We start from the raw sequence: 21,335 nt of genomic DNA, 5'->3' as shown, positions 1-21,335 counted from the left end.
ACAATATAACACATGGTACAGACATATAGCCAAGCTGAATAAGAGAAAGCAAGGCACTTATATAATGAAGAAGAATGGAGAGATGAGGCAGAAAGTTGTGCCAGATAGGGCCCACTATTAATTGGCACACTGACCCTTGTAAGCTGGCACTGCACCTGCTCCCTTAGAGCTTCGGGGCAATTATGGAGTTGCCTCTGCAGATCATGATGTGAAAGCTGAACACTCTGCATTTCCATCCTCTGCTGCTCCAGCTTCTCTCGCATCTTAATTTCCGTGGGCATATCCAAAAGACAAAATGGGGAACAGGACACTGCACTAAAACCTCAGCCATGCGCAGGCAGAATAAGATAGACATAATATGAGGGTTAGAGAGAGGGAAAGAAGGAGTGAAAAATGAGGAGAAGAGAATTAAGATGTAAGTAGAAAAAAGTAGAAAACATTGAATTATCAGAAATGGAATGTATACAGAGAAAGTGAAGGAGGAAAATTAGATCAGAAGAGTGCAGGTATGTTGGTACAAGAAAAACTCATTTAACAATCTCAGCTTCACTGCCAGAGGGAACTGCAACTGACACTAAACAAGAATACAAAAAACAAAATCATTCAACATTCTATGATCACTAAACATGCTGCACATCAGGTATATAGATTATTGGTTGTTTTGTTATTATTGTACAGAACCTTTATGCAACACAGGTATAGAGACACCTTTCCCAAGTAGCACATAACTACATTTGTGCACAAATAATAATAGATTGTATGAAGATAAGTATGTGATATGAAATAAATATGACAATACAGTCAGTATTAAAGGCACTGTCACAGGCAATTAAAGAAATCCTTTATTTATTGTAAAGCTCCTGGACCTACCACTTTCATCAGGCACCTACAACCAGGAGTAGCCTCATTGTTTTTATAGGGCACCCCAAGCGACTTTTTTAAAAGGGCTGATCTAGAATACATATTTCAGATTCATCTAGGCTTCACCCATTCTGCTTTCCATGCCCTAATGGTTAGTAAGGCTGCTAGTCACACCGATGTTCAGTAGGAAGGCACAGGAGGTTGCAGCCCAAGGTCTGACTTACTAGGTTGAGAATTGTTTGATAAAGCAGCCTAGGTTTTGTGCCCACCTAAAGGCTCTTGGAAATAAATCTGACGCTACCCACAAATTGCTTCCTCCTACTAGTCAGAAATGGTAGTTTGGAAGCAGGGTAGTGGGGTACAGTTACACTTCAAACTATGTTTTTCACAGTTGCATTAAATCATTCATATAATTCATATTAGATTATTTTCATCAACATTGGCATGCATTAGATTAGATGTTAGTACAATTAGACTTTTAGGACACCTATACAGTATATATATAAATCTAATTGTTTACAAACTATTACAGCCAACTCCAAGGTAAGCTATATTACAAGAAAAATTAAAATTATACAAAGGCCACCTAACTTACAGCAACCAATATAAATATACTTTTGTATAGGTAGCCAACCTGGTAACCACTGAAAACAGCAATTTTTCCCTATGTTTGCAAGTGGTACGCAGTGCTTTTAGTTTGCTGTTTTAACTGCAAAATATCAGCAAAAACCTAACATTTGAAGAAAACGTATTATATAGGAAATGCAGTTTGAAAGAAAATAACTCATGCAGCCACTTCATATGTAAATTATTGCATTTATGCAGAATCTATTGGAATGGCTAGGTAGTAACAATAATAATGTAGTGATAAAATGCTATGTACAGCCCAAAATTCTGTAGAGGAGTATTATGCAGTAAAACACACATTTTGATTTGTGACACTGCCACACAAACAGCACTTATTGCAGTGTTTATTTGGAACAAATAGCTAAGTACATTAGGTGCTAATAGAGCTACATGACAGCACACTATAATGCCCATACAATGCTTCACATTACAAGTCCCACTCAGGTCTGTTGAAGTACATGGAAAGTCTATTTAAAATGAATAGGCTGGTTTAATGCAACACACAAAGTACAACATGTTAATGTGTGTTTAATAACATGGCACAACAGACCACTTAGCTCCATATAGGTCCTCAAAGCTGAGAACCAAGCATTTTAATATTAAGAGAATTAACAAAAATGACAGCTCTAGTGCAAGACAAAACTGACCTAGTGGAAAACAATTTGATTACTGCTTTATCACATATGAAAAAGCTTAGCGAATCAGATGTTTTAATTAAAAAGACAAAATTACGAACTTGTGACATCAGACTATAGAACCCCTAGAGTAGACTGATGTCAGTGGTTCAATGTTCTTTGAAGATCTCTGGAAAAAGTGTCTGCATTAGATCATTAAAATAGGAAAAGTAGGCAGAGCACAGGCAAAACATTTTTTCCACATTATTAATGGCAGACATTTTTGCTTTATTACTCAATCAAACAATAATCCCACGCTACTGGGCAACAACAAAGCCCAACTCTGGCCAAAAGTTTTGGATAGACTTACTCATCATAAATAGTTCTGTCCAGTTTATTTTTCTCTTTGCGAGTTAAATTATACCTAATTTCTTGTAACACCAAGGCACAAAATGAAAAGACATTGTCACAGGAACAGATACAAACAGTCATAATACCCTAACAAAGGTTTAATTTGTTGTATCTCTTTCCTATTGAAAAAAAAAATGTTTGGCTGTGTGTTGAACCCTTAGCTGCTCACATACTTTATATTCCTATTGTCCATACTCCGTCTGCTATGTCAGTACAGACTGACAACACTGCTCTATGATTTAAATTCAGAGTAAACAGTGCTGTCATGAAAATAATGTATATTTTACGACGATCAATAGGTAATAAAACTATGTTATGGGGTAAAAATACACAGCTGTGCTAACAGTAGTAACAGTCTGCATCTTGTACTGCATGTCATTGTTTATTTTCTCTATAATTGGCATTGTAAGATGGTTAAATAAAAAAACTGTGGTCTGTAAATATTATTTTCCTCTTAACTAATAGCATGTACTGATCCAAACAGTAAAACTATTTGAATAAAAGGTAAATGATTTAAATACATGTTGTGCTAAAAAAAAAGAATATGTATGTGCTTCTCATGTATACTGTGACTTCACTTCTTTCTGTTCATTATTCTCAAAGCTCTGCAAGCAAGAAATACACTCAAGGTGTACACAACTAAAAAATAGGCATGAAGCTAATAAAAAAAACAAATGACCACATGATAAAAAGACTTTGCTATTTTGCCTGTTCTGGATAAAGTGACTGATTCTGTTAAAAACTTCTCCCTGCACATGGATAGCAACCTTCCCCACACTCTTTGGCCCTCATAAGCCATTGTAAGTTCCATGTCTCTTACACTGTTGTATAGTTTTCTAACCTCCCTAAAGTAACATGGTTCAGGCCTGGTGACATGATGGTTATTCTGAGTCTAAGGATAGGAATAAATTCCCATGCACCCATGTACCACCGATCCAAAACATTTTTCCACAGACTCTGATATGGCAATGGAGTGGCAGAGAAATGTGATAAAAGGAAGTATTAGCAAGTAAACTAGTTGTTCTTTTAAAACAATCTGTCAATTTGCTCTGCATGGGAATATGGTAGATTATCTTTAAAGAAGTGAAAATATTGGTATACCCACTTGTCAGTCTCAAAAAAGTGTTAAGAAGAGCTGCTTGCAGGCCTCTCTGGCACTGAATAAATAAAATACGGGTCTGTATGCGCAAGTAATCAATTGATGAGAACTGTAAAATATTATTTTTTTAATTCTATTTTTCCATTGAGTAGTTGGAATTGTCAGAAGAAGCTGGAAAGAGTGAAGACAGAAGGACAGAACACAGGAGAGGAGAATATTCCCCAGACAAGGGGCACAATACCCGTACAACATGTTTAGTACCTTCTCTTTCTCATTCTGAATATCATTTTCCAGAACAGTAAGTTTGTCTTGTATTTGCTGAACCATTCTCTGTTCTTGCTGTAACTGGGAGAGCTCAGCCTCCCTTTCTCCCTGAAGTAGAGCCCGCTCCATCTCTGCCTACATAGAGAAAAGGGACAAGCAATAGATGGGTCTAATATTACAATAAAATGAAAACTATTTCCCCTCTTAAGACCATCACCATACACAAAGATCCAAACAGCCCAAAACACAATAAACTAATTGCACCCAATGCAAAAAATATTCTTGGTCCATGTCTGGATATTTTCCAACCTCTCGTGCACTTTCTTGTAATTGCCTCTCGAGCTCTGTCACTCTGTTCTTCAGCTGTTCTATGCGGTTTATTGTTGTTCTCCGCTGTTCCTCCAGAGTACGCACTTCAGAGTTAACATCGCCAGTTGGTGCAGATTCTTCCTGCTAACACAATGAATAGATATCAATAACATGATACATAAAGCTTACATGACCATCCAAATATTTTTATTTGAGCGTATAAGTGTACATGGCTGGACATAGAAATAACTGGAAAACAAGTTTTCCTGTCCTATCGTTAAGATCATTCTGTTTATGACAACGACATACAGGACCTTGGCTCTTTTACCCCCCCCCCTTTCCTAGCATTACCATATACTAAGCTATAAGATCAAAAACACTCATCCAGCAGCCGTTCAGATGTAACTGGAGGATGATGGCAACTATGCACTTCCATTAACCAGTGCTGTTCAAGCAAAAACCCTGACTGGCTGGTTTGCACCCAGATGGTCCCTTGAATTGCATGTTAGATCCCACTTTTCCATCCAATATTTAGCAGAGTATGGGGCTTTGACAACACAAGGCACCTCTGAGACTAAAGAACTGCTTTACTTCTTGCCAGAATTAATTTCATTTGTAAGCTGAATGTGAACTCCACTTAGAATAAATTACGGTAAACTGGAAATTCTTACTATCAGAAGGCACTTTTCTGGTCTGAATTGTCCAGAAAATCCTCCAGTTGCCCCAAGTGACAATTTGTTCACTTTGTAATTGATACTCCTATTTCACTTTGATTTTTGATTTCATAACTTGAACATAAACCCTGTTCACTTGATTAAATAAAACTGTATCACCAAAACCCCTATGAAAATACCTTGATGGCAAAAAAGGACACTGTCATTTGTCAAACCATTGAGGTTGCCTTTAGTGTTATTGAAAGATAATAAATTGAATGTATTCTCAAACCGCCTGCATGGAAGAGCGGGATAATAGCATGCATGCTATTATGGTAATGGGTAACTACATTTATAGAGCATGTGTATAGTTCAAGTTTAAATCTCTAATGTATTGAGCACCTGCTGTCAGGTCAACTGACCATAACCTGCAGGGTCTAATGTTTTCCTCTTCTATATTCATAAATTGATTCAGAAACAGAAACAGAAAGAAAGCACTAGCACAGAGACGTTAAGTTTTCAGGAAAGTAAAACATGCTGACATCAGATATCTGTTGAGATTGATTCCAGTGACAGGGAAACAAATGAGTGCTGTATACACAGGAGAGAGGAAGGGGAGTACATGCTCAATCATTCAATGATTCACCATAGCCCTGTACACATGTAGATTTTCACCCAAGACAATCACGGCTGTTCGTCTAGGGTAGCAATAATCTACTAAATGTACACAGAGCTTAAAACTTTGCAGGATGGATCACATCATCCCTTTACTAATTAAAAACAGAAAAGCCACTCCCTTTTACAGTAATTTACAATACATCATTCATAAAACTGCTTCTAGCATAGTTATCGACCCTTTCCAGTTTGCCTCTGAGCTAAAGAATACCTACTGATGAAGCAGCTTGGAGAGCTGCAAAACATCTTCAACATTATAGGAACAGGTAGAGTTGAATTTGACTACTTTTTGCTAAATATTTTGTATATAGACTGTACTAAACAAGAACAATGAATGAACAATGCAAACTTTAGCAATTCATTGGCTACAGGGAGTATAAATGAATGGATTTATTTTAAGAAAAGATGTCTACATATCTGGAGGCAAAACAAATAAAAGTTTTATGAGCCTACCTCCACTGAGTTCATGGTAACCATAACAATAACTGTTAGAGTAATAAACCAAGAAAAATACATGAAAGAAAAATGTTGTGTGTAAACACTATTAATAAACTTATTTTATCTCCATCCTTTTGGTCTGTGTAATATACTGTTTAAATTGTTTTATTACATCTGTATGCCTATTAATCCTACCGGAAATCTTGTGAGATGATAACGTCCTATGCTCTCTGCCACTGCTGCTCTTTCATTAGTAACATAAATATGTAATAATATGATTAAAGGTGTTCTTTAGTCCCTACACACACCCTATCCTTTGGTGCCAACACTGTGCACCCTAGCGGAGAAAATGTGTTATTAGAAGAATCAACAGGTAAATACAAAAAAATACAAGCCTGAAAATGAAGCTAATGATTAGCAAGCTGCAATATATTAGACAGCTTTTCTTGGGTTTTAATACACTCTGCACTGAATCTTTAGAGAAGGTATCAAAGGTTATATTGAAACTTCTTTGCAAAAGTGTACAGTGCCTTACCAAGGTGTCAGATACAATCTCTGTAGAATACTGTAAATATTATAACTTTGCATTGCACATCATTTTCAGACTCATTTTATTCCATGAATGTGTAAAACAAAGTCATATTCACATTCAGATCAATAAGGCCCACATGATTTTCCTCGCCTAACCACATAAAAATGTAGAAAATCTCAACTCATAATGTCTGGTTGTTTATTGAATTCAAACTTCATATAATAGCCAATCGTCTGATTCAAACACAAATGGGCATTGTTTGTGGTAGGTCAGCCTTCTACAACATTGGAATGGCAATGGAGACAATTGTTTCTTGTACATAAAATCAGAGCCTGAGCATAACATGTGATTAAAAAGGAGACTGCAATCTAGGGAAACATATTGAAGAATATCACAAATAGGTACTTTAGTCCTGTTTGGTTTTAGACTTTACGCTTACTATATATTTTTTATAGCCAGGAGATTTGACTTGTAAAAATTGAAATATATTTATACATTGTTTTTAGAGATAGATGTCCATTGATCAGGGACAACCTTTTATGAGTATACCTTTAGGTAGATGTAATCCCCAGGTGTGCCTTATATCCCCCATACTGTTTGCTCTAGCTTTCCTCTTTAAGTGGGAAATTTGCTTTAACAGATGGTTTTACCTATTTCAGGTGCTTGAAAAAAATAATGACTGCCCAATCTTTAAACATGTACCAAACTATGAAGGTACCTAACTTTAAAGAGCAAATAAACAAAACACTATTTAAATTATAACTTAATAGAGGACACCATAATTATCAGGCCATCTACCGTGACCATTATTCTAATAAACTAAATCTAATCTAAATCTAATATTCATGGATTCATGACAGTTTTAAGCCATAAGATAATACAATAATACAAGTTTACCTGCGCACCTGTACTGTGACCAATCTTGCTAAACTAAGGCTACATACACATGTAAGATGATTCTCGAGAATCTGACATGTGTACAGCGCTCTCATTCATGGATTCATCCTGGCGGATCCATGAACGACGAACAATCGTAATGGAAGTAAGGGGGCGAGAATCCAGCAGGGTGCCGCTCGGTCGTTCTCCTCTCCCCCCTCTCTATAGAGCAGAATGATGTTGTATGTACAGAGCTTGTGCATCGTTCATTCTTTTGTCGTTGGAAAGGATTGTGAAAGATCCTTTCCAATGACAATTATTGAACATGTGTACACAGCCTAAGCTTCTCTAGATATCAAATATTATATAGGACATATAGTACATCTAAGTAAATTTTGTAGTTTTTTTTCTCTGTAGAAAATAGTCACAACCACCTAAAACCTAAGGGGTATGGGGCCAGTAAACACAATTAGCGCACTCAAAAAAAATGATTACCAGACTCCAAGCATCAGCGTGCCCTTGGAGTCTGGTGTACATTTATAGAGGTGGAGTTTTTACATTACTTTACAGTAAATAGTGTTCTGTAGTACTGAACAGTTCATGGAAAGTAATATCTGGCACCTTATTGTGTCTGGGGGGGTCTCACTCTAACCATTTATTACCGGACAGGCCTACTTTAAGTAAATTATACTACTTAAATAATGTGAAGCTTCTACACGTGTCATTACAAGTGCTTTCATCCTTTTACCCCCTGATGATCCCAACACAAAAACATTCACACTGATTACAATAAAACCTAAAAATACACTCACTTCATGCTGGGTGCTCTCTGTGCTGCTATTTTCCTCTTTGTGAGCTTCTTCCTCATTCTGTCCTCCCCTCAGTTTCATCAAGCTCCCAGTATTTTCGTGGCTGCTTCCTAGACTACCATCCCACGATGGTCTTCGTCCATCCAAAGATGAAGTCCTTTCAACCTTGGCACCTATAGAGGAAAATGCTTGATTTTCTTGTAGCTGAGCTGATGGAGTGGTTTCTTCTGTTTTACTGTATTCGGCACACAAGTTTAAAATAGTCTCCAGCCTCTGCCGCTCCTGACGGAACAAAAAGGAACATTTCTGAATTATAAAATGACAATTTGGGTGTGATATTATTTTTTTAAAGATTTTTAACTTGTAGTTTTACAGATATAAAAACATTTGTAAGAAACATAAAAGTCAATTCTTTATTTATAGAACTGCAGAGATTATTTTTATTGTTTAAGTGTACATGCACCAAAAACATGTAAATACAGACACTTAATGACAGAGGTCTATTCTTACAACTAGGCCAATAATATTTGGTTATTAAGCAAGAAGCACAGAAAAATACAAGACATGATAACTGAAAATGCAGGAATATAGGCTACGTTAGGTGATTCTTGCCCGATATATAAACTGTTGGGCTTGTCACGGGCGAGAATCTGACAAGTGTAGAGCGGTCATTCAACAATCTGTCCTGATGGATCCATGAATGACCAACAGTGAACAACTACTGTACAAGTCAAGAAAGAAAAGCACAGTGGGGTGTCATTTGCTTGTTCTCCCCTTTCCATAGAACAGAACAGTGCTGTGTGTACAGCGCTAATTCATGAATCTGTCACTCTAATCACATCACAAAAGATTGTTTCCACCTACAAAAATTGAACCTGGGTACTAAGCTTTAGGACTCAGACAAATGTATGACGTCACACCCAGAGCCAGCCACAGGAGACAATACAATAATACATCATCCAATGGACCATCCAATGGACGAACAGGATTGCGACCCTCACGCAGATTTCCCAAAGAGCCGGTGAAGGAGATGGCACCACCCAAGGACTCAATGATACCAGGTCCTGGACGGCTGCACATAGGTAAGTATATGCCATGTGCATACTTGCTAATTATTGCAGAAGCTCACCACCCACCAATTAGTTTAGTTGCAGTAATTTTTTTTACCTTAGCTCCTTTGCCAGCGCAAACATCAGGTTAGCTACTGACTCAATATGTTTTACTTTCTATTTCTAGTAGTCTGAGATGCTCCATTCATTATAAAAACTACAGATCTCCATTCAGCCAAGCTCAGGCTCCTTGTTGCTGAATGTAGATCTGTCATGGTGGACAGGCAGGGGGTCAGGCCAGGGACTTTAGCCAATTCCTTTTCCAATACAATAATAAAGTTCTGACTTTAGATACAAAATAAGGGCAGCAGATGTTGTAGCTACTAAAAAAAATACATATTAGATGCAGTTGTCAACCCTGGCACTCAGAAGTATGAAATGTGCCTTCAATGCATCTCCTTGGGGCTCTCCTAACATTGTGAAATCCAGATGGCAGTGGTTTAAATTAAATAGGATTATCTGTAGTTAATCTTCTATTGCACATTAACTAAGGATATAATGCTTTGTTTCACTGCTACATGCAAAAACCAAAAGGATAAGAATCACAAGTAAGACTTTCCTAGCTTACTATAACCCTCTCATCCCCCGGCTGTCATCAGCATTCCACTTTCACATCCAGAATCATGCAGTTAAACACAGAACTGTATTAAACAAAGGACTTGATTGAAGGTCTGTGGGAATCAGGTCAGTAGTACTGGACCTAAATTAATAGACTACGTGTACCAAGGTATTATTAAATATATTAAAACCCTTCCAAATCATATAATTTATAAACACAAGGAAAAACACAAAAAAAAAAAAGGTTTATTTTTTAAATTTAAAGGTTAAGCTATAACCATGGTAACCAGAATGCATTTGAAAAGAGTTTTTCCTACTATAAAGTGAATTGTAGGGCTTTTTAGATGTAATAAACAGACTTTTATGACCCCGTGGAGGTGTTCATGGTGACAGATTTAGAATTTGCTCTTCCTTGGTGTCTGCAGGCTTGGCTGCTGTTGTTGGAATTGTTTGATGGTGTGTGACCTATTTGTGGACACTGGAAAATGTGAGACATGCACACAGCTGCAGTGGCAGCCATATACTTGTTTTAACCATTTCATACCCTTAATATATGGTATATATGGTTTACGTAAACCCATATATGAGCCTCCCGGATAGCTAATTGGCCCAGCCATCCATTTGGGATCAACAGGAGAGGGTAGGCCAAGCACCACTTTTCCAAGAAACTGAAGATTTCATATAACTACACCTGCCTATATTTCTGATTGTTATAGCCGTTGGTTTATTTGGTTTAAATATTAAGTGTAGGATAAAGAATGCCTTGGATAATTTAGATGAAAACTGCGACAAACCTGAGCACATTAAAGTCAAACTCCAACCATTTTTTATGTTTTAGATGTAGTGGTAATAGTTAAAATTTTTAGAAAGATTTTATTTATGTTTCTGACCACTGAGAAGAATTTTCCTCCAAGTGGCAGCTTTAATATCCATCCTCAATCTCTATGTTTGGTAAATAGTTCCTAACGGTGGAAATTTTGGAGTTAGGAAAAGAAGCCCCAGGTCATTCTATGCTCACATGCTTATCTATGTTTGGAATTTTAAATGTCAGATGGTGTATGCAAATTGCTTGAAGGTAGCTAAAGGTTGAGACTAACCTGAAAATGTTCTGTAATGTTTAACTGTCAGACTATTACCTGTTGTGCTGTGATATTGGGTAATATTTAAACATTCTGTATAGCATTCCAGCACGTCAATAAGACTGAAATAAGTCTCTTTGGTGGATCATACACATGAACAGGCATGTAAGGATATGGTCTTAGCACAGAAGATTCCTAATACAGACAGGCTCATGAGCTATGATTAAGAAAATAAATTCAATAAAATCTAGAATGGAATGTAGTACATTCCATTCACAGGAAAAAAACTAGAAAGGTATAGTTGTATAATACAGCTTGATAATGTTGCACAAAGTCCCACAAGAGTAAAAACAGTTAAAAAAAGTCAAAGAACTGTAATAAACAAAGGATCTAATTAAAGGTCTGCAGGAATTGGGCCAGTAGTTTTAGACTTGTGGCCACCGATATTATTAAATGCATTAAAACCCATCCAAACCATATAAATTAAAAACACAAGAAAAAATAGCAAATAAAAAGTTTTTGTTTCTTTTTTTAAATAACTAGGGTGACCAGAATGCTTTTTAATTCTGAGGATTCATTTTACCATTAACTTGTTCCACTTGTTTAACAGAGGTTAACACCATGGTGATATTTTTTTAAATCGTTCATGGAATACTAAGATTCTACCCAAGTAGCAATCAAAAATGTAATGATTTTACTTGTCTTATTATTATTATTGTATTTATTGATTTTTATTATTATGTATAATCCAAACATTTTTTAGTGTTTGATAGAATACAATATAATCACCAGAAAACACTAAAAGCATACTTTTGGGTTTCACTTCAGTCCCAAAGATGCAGCAAAAAGTTAAAGGGATCTTCTGAAGTAAGGGAAATAATTCTCAGTGGAATTTTTCTGTGGAACAAATGTTCCCGTTGAAATACTTTCCCTCATCTCCTATTTAAAAGAAATTCTAAAATGAAAGATTTTGGTGATCTTATTCATGGGGACAAACCCTTCATATTCTATTCAAAACTAAATATATACAGTATATTTAAGTATTTACCCCTTTGGTGTCTAAAAGGTACTTGTTATTGCCTGGCCAGCCCATGCCACTGCAGAATCTATCTTTGATTGAACTCCCAGCTACATAAACAATACTGAGAAAGCACTGGTCCTGTCTACTTATATTTGGCATGGACCAAGTAGATGCCATTAGGCTCAAAACATAAGGACAAAAAAATATATACATACTAACTATCCCAGCCAGTAGTATCACATTAGATGTTAAAAACCTGTACATACACATATGTTGGCTGGGCTGAGGGAACAAATCTGATTTACTGATTAGAAAATATTTTATCCCCTATTTATATACTAACTAGGAACACTATCTGTTTAAAGTGCAAAAGTGATAGCTGAATTGTTAGTATATACCATCTGTCTAGTCTAGTTTTATTTGTTTCTCTCCAACCTGGACAATTATCCATTTCCCTATATATATATTTCATGTAAATAGTCTGCTGTCCTTACCAGTCTTTCCATCTCTTGTTCTCTTAGCCTTTCTTCTCTTTGCCTTCGATGGTAATCCATTAGTTCTTCTTGATTGCCGCTGATGTCGGTGATGCTATTTTTGCGTTCTCTCAGTCCATGTGCCTTTCTTTGAGATTTTGGACTTTGAGATGGAGTGGACAGTGACCCATAGCTATAGGCTGGAGTCATTCGACGAGGAGGTTCTTGAAAACTGGAGGGTGAAGGACTACGTTCCCGCAACTGCCTGGAGAAAAGATTGTCTTCGGAACCAGGGGAGCTAGCACTACCCACTCTACGGCGGGTGGGAGCACGGGGGCTATCAGGAACTCTTAATGGACTTTCTGATATGGTTTTGGAAGAAGCAGAGATTCCTTTTCTTGACAGTGAAGGACTGGGTGGAGGAAGGTCTCTCATGCTTATAGTTTCCATGTTTTTGCGCACTAGTCTTGGACTGTCAGGAGGCAAACTCTTAGCTATTGACACATTTTCTCTGTATGGACTAGAGGGTCTATCCAAAAGTGAATGTTGAAATTTGCTGCCCAGGATTGGACTGCTGGGCACACTAAGACCACCTACTCTGTTCCCTGCACCTGGACTAGGTGGACTAAGCATAGAACTGCCACCTCCACGAAGAGATCGTAAGTCCAGACTGCTTCCGCCATATGTGGGTGCTTGATGTGGTAAAGAATGACTAAAACTGGAGGTTCTGAGAGGAACAACCGGAGGTACTGCTGTGTTTACCAAATCCTGCCCAGCTGTAGGACTGGTAAGACTTCCACTGCCAGAGGAGGATAATGGAGAAAGGGCATTTTCATATCCAGAATTAGAGGAGAGAGGACTTGTAGGTGGTGAAACCAGGCAACGCTGACTTCTCCCGTTAGACATTGAGGAAATACTGTGAAGAGATGTCTGGGACACCTTCCTTGTTAGAGGAGGGGCTTCGAGAACCAAAGAGTCCATGATGTCTTGAAGGTTTTTCTCAATAGAGCTCACCAGTGATGTATGTGATGGTATATTAGTTTGGTATCCGTCACGAGAACCATTCAACATGGAGGGCAAAGTTTCTGGAATGAAAGCATAAATTTAGAATCACTGAGAAAAATGCAATTTACTGTACATTATATTACTTTTTAAATTTTGAAAAATGTTAGTACATCTATCAAGTGTTTACTCCAGTTTTTCATCCCAATTGCAAGATATATTCTCTGCTCCCTGTGGCAAAATACAAATGGATCTCATAAACATAGACAGAGAAAAGCAACACCAAAAGGAGAAGGGTGTCAGAGTCTCCTAAATAATTTATCTGAACCTCTGTTCTTGCATTTGAGCATTTTTGCAATAAAATAATTTTTTGTTGGAGGGGTCATACCGGTAGAAGAATTTTTGTGATTCTATGTACTTGTTCAATTGGAAGGACAGCAGTTACCAGGTTATCATGAAACACAATTACCTTAAGTGCCCTACATGAGGCCTGCAAACCATAAAATGCTTTGGTGCAGTCTGTTTTGCAAGTTATCTTGATGTTGCAGGATATTCTTTAACAGCTGCTGATATATTTGTACAGACTGCAGGACAGCCGGGAACCTCTCACTCAGCTGTTGTATGACAGAACAGGGAGCTTATAACAAACTGAGGTTTCTCTCCCTAGCCCAACAGGACAGGGCTAGATGCCTAAGAGGGCCAATCACTGAGTACCAAAGTTGTTTATGGGAGGAAGGTAGGTGTGACAAATGCTCCTCTATCCTTGGAAGTTCCCGGCATGTCCCTGGTCCTTTTTAAAAATCTAACTATTGGAAACAGCCTCATAAATGGAGCGTTTTCACTGCCCTTTAACATGGTGGAATTTTTTACTTTCTGCAACATAAGACACTAGTATTGGCATCTCTCCTTCCTACGATGGTCACAATTTTTATCTAAGGGAATAGGATAAATGACAACTAATCAAAAAGTATCATATCAAGCCTGTGTAATGTCTATTCTCCCAGATTTTTTAAGAACCAGAATTCTGGGGAAATTAGAGCCAACTGTTAGCTTGTTGGGGAAAGCACACCATTCCTTTCACAGAAAAAAGCTTTTACTACCCTAGGCAGGCATTTTATCCAGAAATCTCTCTCACAGTTCCCCAGTACCCATACTGTGCACACTCCAATTCAAAATGTATATATAACCAACACCTATGTCGACTGGCAGGTCCTTTGGGTTGGTACCCCTAGTATGAGTATCACAGTAAAAGGTGCAGTAAACACAGACCTTTACTGGAGTCATCTTTTTTAACATAAAAGCCTAAGCACATGATTATTAAAGTCAGCATTCTCAATTTAAAACAGTCTGCATGGAGCTCGATTGCGTGCCTTTCTGTAAGTCTGGAGGACAGATGTTGCTGTACTTCACCTCCATTAGAAGAAGGCACTGGCTTTCTGCACTGAAAATAATATTCTCCAGGACTCCTGTTCTAACATTAACTATCACTATACACAGCGTAACCAGATGCAGAAGTTTTTTGGAATATTTGGAAAAAGTGAGAAAATTGTAACCATTCCTAAGAATCTCCGGAGGAAAAAAGAAGTCGAGGATCGCGAAGGAAGAAGTCGGCGGATCAGGTAAGACTCGATTTATCATTGCTTTAGCTACTCCGAGTGTTAACACTCTTACCACTCGGGGTTACCGCTCTGGGGGTTAAACAACTTTTTAGGTGGCCAGGATGTGTGTGTAGAAATGTTGCCTACCAACAGGGTATGTATAACCTAGCTGAATCCTGTGAAGTGGAAAACTCAGAATGTTCAAATATTTTCCCAAAACACTCTCATATAACTAAACTATTGATTATATTACCATGGTCACATAAACTATATATAAATAATTGGAACTGCGGCAGATTGTGTAGTTGCACTTGTCCTTCTGGATCCTTGTGAAAAAAGACGAATTCTTCATGATACTCTAACCATTCTTTTATTTTGCAATATCCAAGTGATGACAAGCAACAAACATCAGCATTTCCTGCCTGGCTTGCACTTTTGTGCACGGAATGCTTCTACAATTAAGTCTTTTGACCATATGGGCAGGAAATGGAATCATGGTTTGTTGTGTGCTTTTCTATAGATTAAAAGGGACTTTGGGGCATCAAACTGACCACTCCTTAACTCTATCTATGGTTGCATCTATTTGTTTATCTAATAAAGCATTTGTACTTTGGAATTATTAAAAGTTGGGGAACAACATCTGTTTCTTGCACAGCATCTTTGTTACAAACACTGACTTGGTTCTGTGAAGGTGAACTTCTTATCCCAAATAATACCTGATTAAATTACCATTATTTTATTGCACATCGTTATTATTTGTGATCTACCTATATTTCTTTTGCTTAATTTACACAATTTGTTCACTGTGACTGAGGTTCAAAGTATTACAGATTTTAGAGAGTTGACTATCTTAATTAGGTCTTACCATTGGAGTACATGGCTGTTGAAGGGCTTCTATTAGTTGAAGGAATCATGGTTTTCATCCAGTGAGCTTCTGCTGGGTGGTTAAATCTCAGAAAAGTGGACTGACCCAAGCAGATCATGCATCCTGCAAAATGGTGAAAAGAGAAAAATGACATATATATTGGTGTGAATGGGACAAGCCTTCCTAACCAACCCTGCATATTGTAAAACATCCCTAAATCACAACCCTAATAAAATGCAGGCCCCCTGAGGTGCATATCAAATTAAGGAAAGAGAAAGTTACCAGAAATAGAAGGCACGCACACAGCTTTTACTGAGAAAGATATTTGTGTAGTCTCAGATATTTAACCCACAATGATGTAAAGTTTTATTGTAACATGAAAGCTCAAAATTAAAGTTTGTGTTTTAATGTAGCAATTACTTTGTGAGCACATAGGAATAAAATCTGTTTGTTTGCAATGTAATCATGACCATAAACCATAAAATGTTAGTTGTATGAATAGGCATAGTGATAATGTCCCTGGAAATGGCAACCCCAACCCAACTATTCTCATCTTAGACTAATACCTTGCAACCTTGAAGCTCCTTGCTCTTCCATTGCCAGTGAATAGGGAAAATAAAAGTCATCCCTCCCCCACTGTGTGCCCTGCAATAATAATAGGCTGCCAGGCCAGGGGGCCACTGAGAAAGTGCAGGTAGAATGAGTTTCAGATCATTGAGAAAACTTTATTCTGGGATATTGCCTTTTATGGACAATTCTCTCATTGCCAATGCAAATGTTATCCAGAGCATAGAATGTACTTTTTGGGACATTGGAATGATTAGGGAAAGGGCTCTTTACACAGGATAGGATAGATAGGATAGAATAGACCTGATCCTGCCCCCCCCTCCTCAAGCACTTCTGCCCCAAGGGATAATAATGATCTACCCCTTGCTGTTATCAGAAAGTAATAAATCATCAGATTATTTGTTCTACAACATAACTTAGAAACAAGAAAACAAATATTTAATTGGAAGGGTCTGTCAATGACCATTAACTACATTCACAAACATCTTACATTCAGAAACTCCTAGATCGTAAGCTCTTCGGGGCAGGGTCCTATCCTCCTCTGTCACTGTCTGTATTCATCTGTCATTTGCAACCCCTATTTAATGTACAGCGCTGTGTAATATGTTGGCGCTTTATAAATCCTGTTTATTAATAATAATAACTCTAAGTCATGTAGATTCATTTATTTACCCTCAACACATTTTAAATACCTTTTCAGTATTCCAGAACAGTATATACACACAACTTAAAAATCATTTTTACAGGATGGTACTGCTGTGCCCACCTTGATAAAACATTGGTGACTTTAAAACCCATTAGCAGCTTTTGTTTAATAGCACAGATCACCGCACACAGAGTAAGCAGACATTTTGCTTTAATCTATTGTTCAAATTTAGAATCCACTTGTCAGAGTCAGTGAAACCTTCCTGCTAATTATAGGCTAAGCACATGTCTGAATAACGGCCTACCAGAAAAGACTAGGTCACCACCCAAATTTAGTAAATATTGCGTACATTATAATACTTTACATGCCACCATGTAACACTGGATTGTAAATGTTTTTATCACAATGTGCAGTGTCATTTCTTAAAGATCTAAATATGAAATAATGCTTACATAGAACAATTAGAAAAGCGTACATGTACAGAGCGGACAAGCAGGCAGGCCAGCAGTATATATTATCTGGCGGTGTGTCATTGAGGGTGTGTGATAGAAAATGCAGTGTGAAGGAGATGTGAGGTAATTGGGTGAATTGCAGGGAGCGGCTCCTGGATTCTTCACTTCCAGGCGTACAACGTGCTGAGGTATGAGGATAAGCTGAGGTATTTATGTGCAAGCTTGTATCCTCGGGCTATGAAAATATACTTACAGGAAAGCTATTCTTGAAACTCTATTAACACATTAATACAAACATGGAATTGATAGAAAAGACAGAAGACAAAGACTTTCACTTTCTGAATATGTTCTGTATGTGGCACTGACCCTATGTGAGACATTTATATTTATAAATGGGTTTTAATTTAGTAATGGCATTAAATGAAGATATATCAAAGGATTAACACATAGGTGACAAGTGGTAAACATTTCATTTTTCTCTATGATTCCATTGTGAAGATAAGCTCTTCTCTTCTAGATTGTAAGCTCTTCGGGGCAGGGTCCTCTCTTCCCGTGACACTGTCTGTATTCGTGTGTCATTTGCAACTCCTATTTAATGTACAACGCTGCGTAATATGTTGGCGCTTTATGAATCCCGTTTATTATTATTATTTTTAATAATAATAATAATATTAAATATAATAAAGATAATAATATTATTTTCCTGTATTTCCTGTCCACTGGAAGGACTGGGTGTCACAAGGATAGAAAGCACAGACTACAAAAAATGATTGTCAGAGGTTTTAACTCTTTTCACTCTACTAAAATGTATTGGCTGGGCTGCCATCTTTGCTGGGTGACCTGCAGTACATTACATTGTAACACATGGTGCGCAGGTAAACAAACATCATGGCGGGTAAACACCCTGCAGTATGCAGTCCTATTAAATGAATGGCTGCCTCACTTTACATCAATGTTGTGTATTAAAATAATCAAAACATATTCTAACTGAAAGCTTCAGGGTTGATAAAGCATAAGTGAATGAGTGATATTAAGAGTGAAACAAAATTCCAGCCAAAACACTTTTTTATTCTACATGAGGAATAAACTATGTGAGGTTTTTCCCATGGCTGTGCCTACATTTCACCGATCCACATTAATGTGACCAGAGCAAAGAAAATGATGGGAAATCTCAACTTTACAGATATCATTTGGGAGATTTACTCATATTTCCTGCAGGAATAAGGGGAGTCTCCCCAGAAGAGGAGATTCCCACAATAAACCTGTCAGCCTTTCCCAAACAAATGATATTATATTTCTAAATAGTTCAATTACAATATCCACAGAACTTAAAAATATATAAACATGACTACTTTATCTATTTACAGGGAAGTCATCCCCTCCTTCCAGACGCTGAAGAGAGAAGGTGCTAATTGCTGCGTTGCTCTTTTTTCTGTCTTCCTGAATAGGCCAGTAAGTGGAGCCACGGAAGCGGCTGAGTAAAATTTAGACAATCTATTTTAAACTTCCATATATACGGAGAAGCACATGAATCACGTTGAATATTAGCTTCCTATTATCCCTTGCACTTACATTAGGGATAGAAGGGGCAGAATCTCAGCTATTTCACTACATAAGGTTGCTGGTCTGAGGCTGCACCCAAACACATTGTACATGTGCGGTCTTATTCATTCTGATTGGCACTTCAGCACAAACATACAATATAAACCATCACACAGCAAATGCATGGATATGAATGTACAGCAGAATATTGGCCAATATCATACACTATCATAGGCACAGAGGCAACAGCTGGCCGCACTAAGTAACTTACATCACCAATATCTTACTGAGAGTCATAAAACCCACTCAGGGCATTCATTTTGCTGTAATAAAGTATCAGCATCCCTATTTTTTATTATTTCATAAAAAGCTTTGTGTTTATAAGATTTTACATCATGCTGTATTGAATAGGGGGGGGGGGGGTGACCCACTTTAATAGCTTCTTAAGGTTACAGGTCAGAGTAAAGCCAAAACTCCTGATTTATTCCAAGATCAGTTACTAAGAATCTTGTGAAGTTGTTGGATCAGGATGACAGTCAGACTACTGGTATTCTAGTAATGTTCATAATTATACCTCACAATAAATTTCCTTTGAATGAAACTGTACTGATTATGGTAACTTTTTCAAAGAAAACTTTAAAAAACACTAGTGAAAAAATCTTCCCAAGGAAACTGTAGGTTAGCTAAACTTCTGCTTAATATTCATCCCAGTCCAAGGTAATAATCATCCCAATCCAGACACATTCTGAATGAAGACTAAAGCCTGTACAGACATTAGATCACTGATTTTGTGGGATCGTTTTGTGACAGATGAATGAGCTCTGTACACAGTGCTGTTCTATGAAAAAGGGAGGATAAGCGTTTTTCACCCCGCTGTGCTTTCTTATGTTCCCTGCTGTCCCAATCATCAATCTGCCAGGGCGAACTGATGAATGATGTCAGGGGATTGCTGCACATGTTAGATTTTAACAAACAATAATCTTGTGTAAGAATCATCTGATTGTCAGATTTATCTAGGATAAAAGACAAGCCACTGACATTTCTTTCAGCTTGAGCTATTGAGATCTGCCACAAGAATACAAGGTATCAATAAAACTATATTTTAAAAAACTGTTACATTATAGCTCAGACTACAGTATAATAAAAACATAAAGAATCAGAAGACCAGATGTATGCGTGTTGTGTATAAAATATTGTTGTTCTTGTAAACAAGGGGAATAATATTTTGTACAAAAGACCTAGATCAGTATATACATATATATGGCAATGTATACAGATCTCCATATACTGATTATTATACCAAAGATTTCCATCCAGGACACTAAAGGACAGCTCTGATCTGATGATCTCCTAATCAGAAAACTTCTCTGTGACTATTGTATAAGTATCAGATTGTGATGTACTGAGCCATTGTAGGACAATTGACATTAGAGATCCCAAACCTCCTATCATCACAAACTTTATAGATTCAGCTGTGATCCTATATAAATCAGACTGGTGAATGATACACAGATTTCCTGGAAGTTTCATGCATATTTATAGCCGGTAAGTGGTGTCAGCAGACATGTGGCTAACCTATACCGGAGAGCAGAGGAGAGGTCAGGTACTCATTGGACACGATCACCGGATGCAGCCAAATATACCCGGCGGTGTTTTCTGCCCTTGGAATGTAAATGTCGCCCCCTCCCTAGGAGATTGCCCGGGGTCCGGGAGGATCTCCATGTCCGCCAGATGTGTGATCATACAATGGATACCATGTAACCCAATCATTGTGGCCCAGGTCACCCCATCCTACCGATCTCTGGAGATCGCACGATCCATGTACAATTCTAATAGTTCATCGCCCCGAATATTGTACTCATCCATGTACAGACATTACCTGCTCTGCCCCGCCGGCTGCTCTGATTCCGGGCTCCTCTCCGCCTTTCTTTTATTTAACTCTCTTCTATCTTCATCTCTTTCTTTCCAGCTGGCTAACATAGTATGGAGGGGGGGCACTGTCCTGCTGCATCGGGAGCCAATCATTCGCTGCCTTACTATTCACCCCCAGGAAAAGCAGGAAAGGGAGGGATAATGATCCCAAAGCATCGCCTCCCCCCTTCCGTCACTCCCCTAAATCTGGCGGCGTGTAACCGAGAGAGTGCACGGTGCTCCCGACATAGTGCTGCCATCTGATCACCCACCTCTGCCCGGTGCTGCCATCTGATCACCCACCTCTGCCCGGTGCTGCCATCTGATCACCCACCTCTGCCCGG

The 21,335-nt window shown here is 37.9% G+C and overlaps 1 protein-coding gene across 13 annotated transcripts in view; it reads right to left on the bottom strand.

Annotated features, from left to right (window-relative positions):
* Positions 1-21,335, bottom strand: part of PHLDB1 (pleckstrin homology like domain family B member 1) — a 72,342-nt gene that overhangs the window by 20,678 nt on the left and 30,329 nt on the right. For 8 of the 13 annotated variants that reach the window (XM_072426432.1, XM_072426423.1, XM_072426425.1 and 5 more), the window contains exons 5-10: positions 15,874-15,996; positions 12,430-13,493; positions 8,172-8,450; positions 4,186-4,329; positions 3,874-4,011; positions 135-263 (exon numbers count right to left, since the gene is read on the bottom strand). In XM_072426432.1, the coding sequence (XP_072282533.1) occupies positions 135-263; positions 3,874-4,011; positions 4,186-4,329; positions 8,172-8,450; positions 12,430-13,493; positions 15,874-15,996 (1,877 nt within the window). Of the gene's footprint in view, positions 1-134; positions 264-3,873; positions 4,012-4,185; positions 4,330-8,171; positions 8,451-12,429; positions 13,494-15,873; positions 15,997-20,959; positions 21,114-21,335 lie in introns of those variants that run through there. The other 5 variants (XM_072426430.1, XM_072426436.1, XM_072426435.1 and 2 more) reach the window with 4 other exon arrangements.

This window comes from Pyxicephalus adspersus, chromosome 11 (genome assembly GCF_032062135.1).
Source record: "Pyxicephalus adspersus chromosome 11, UCB_Pads_2.0, whole genome shotgun sequence".
NCBI lineage: Eukaryota > Metazoa > Chordata > Amphibia > Anura > Pyxicephalidae > Pyxicephalus > Pyxicephalus adspersus.
This window is presented reverse-complemented; position numbering and strand designations above follow the sequence as displayed.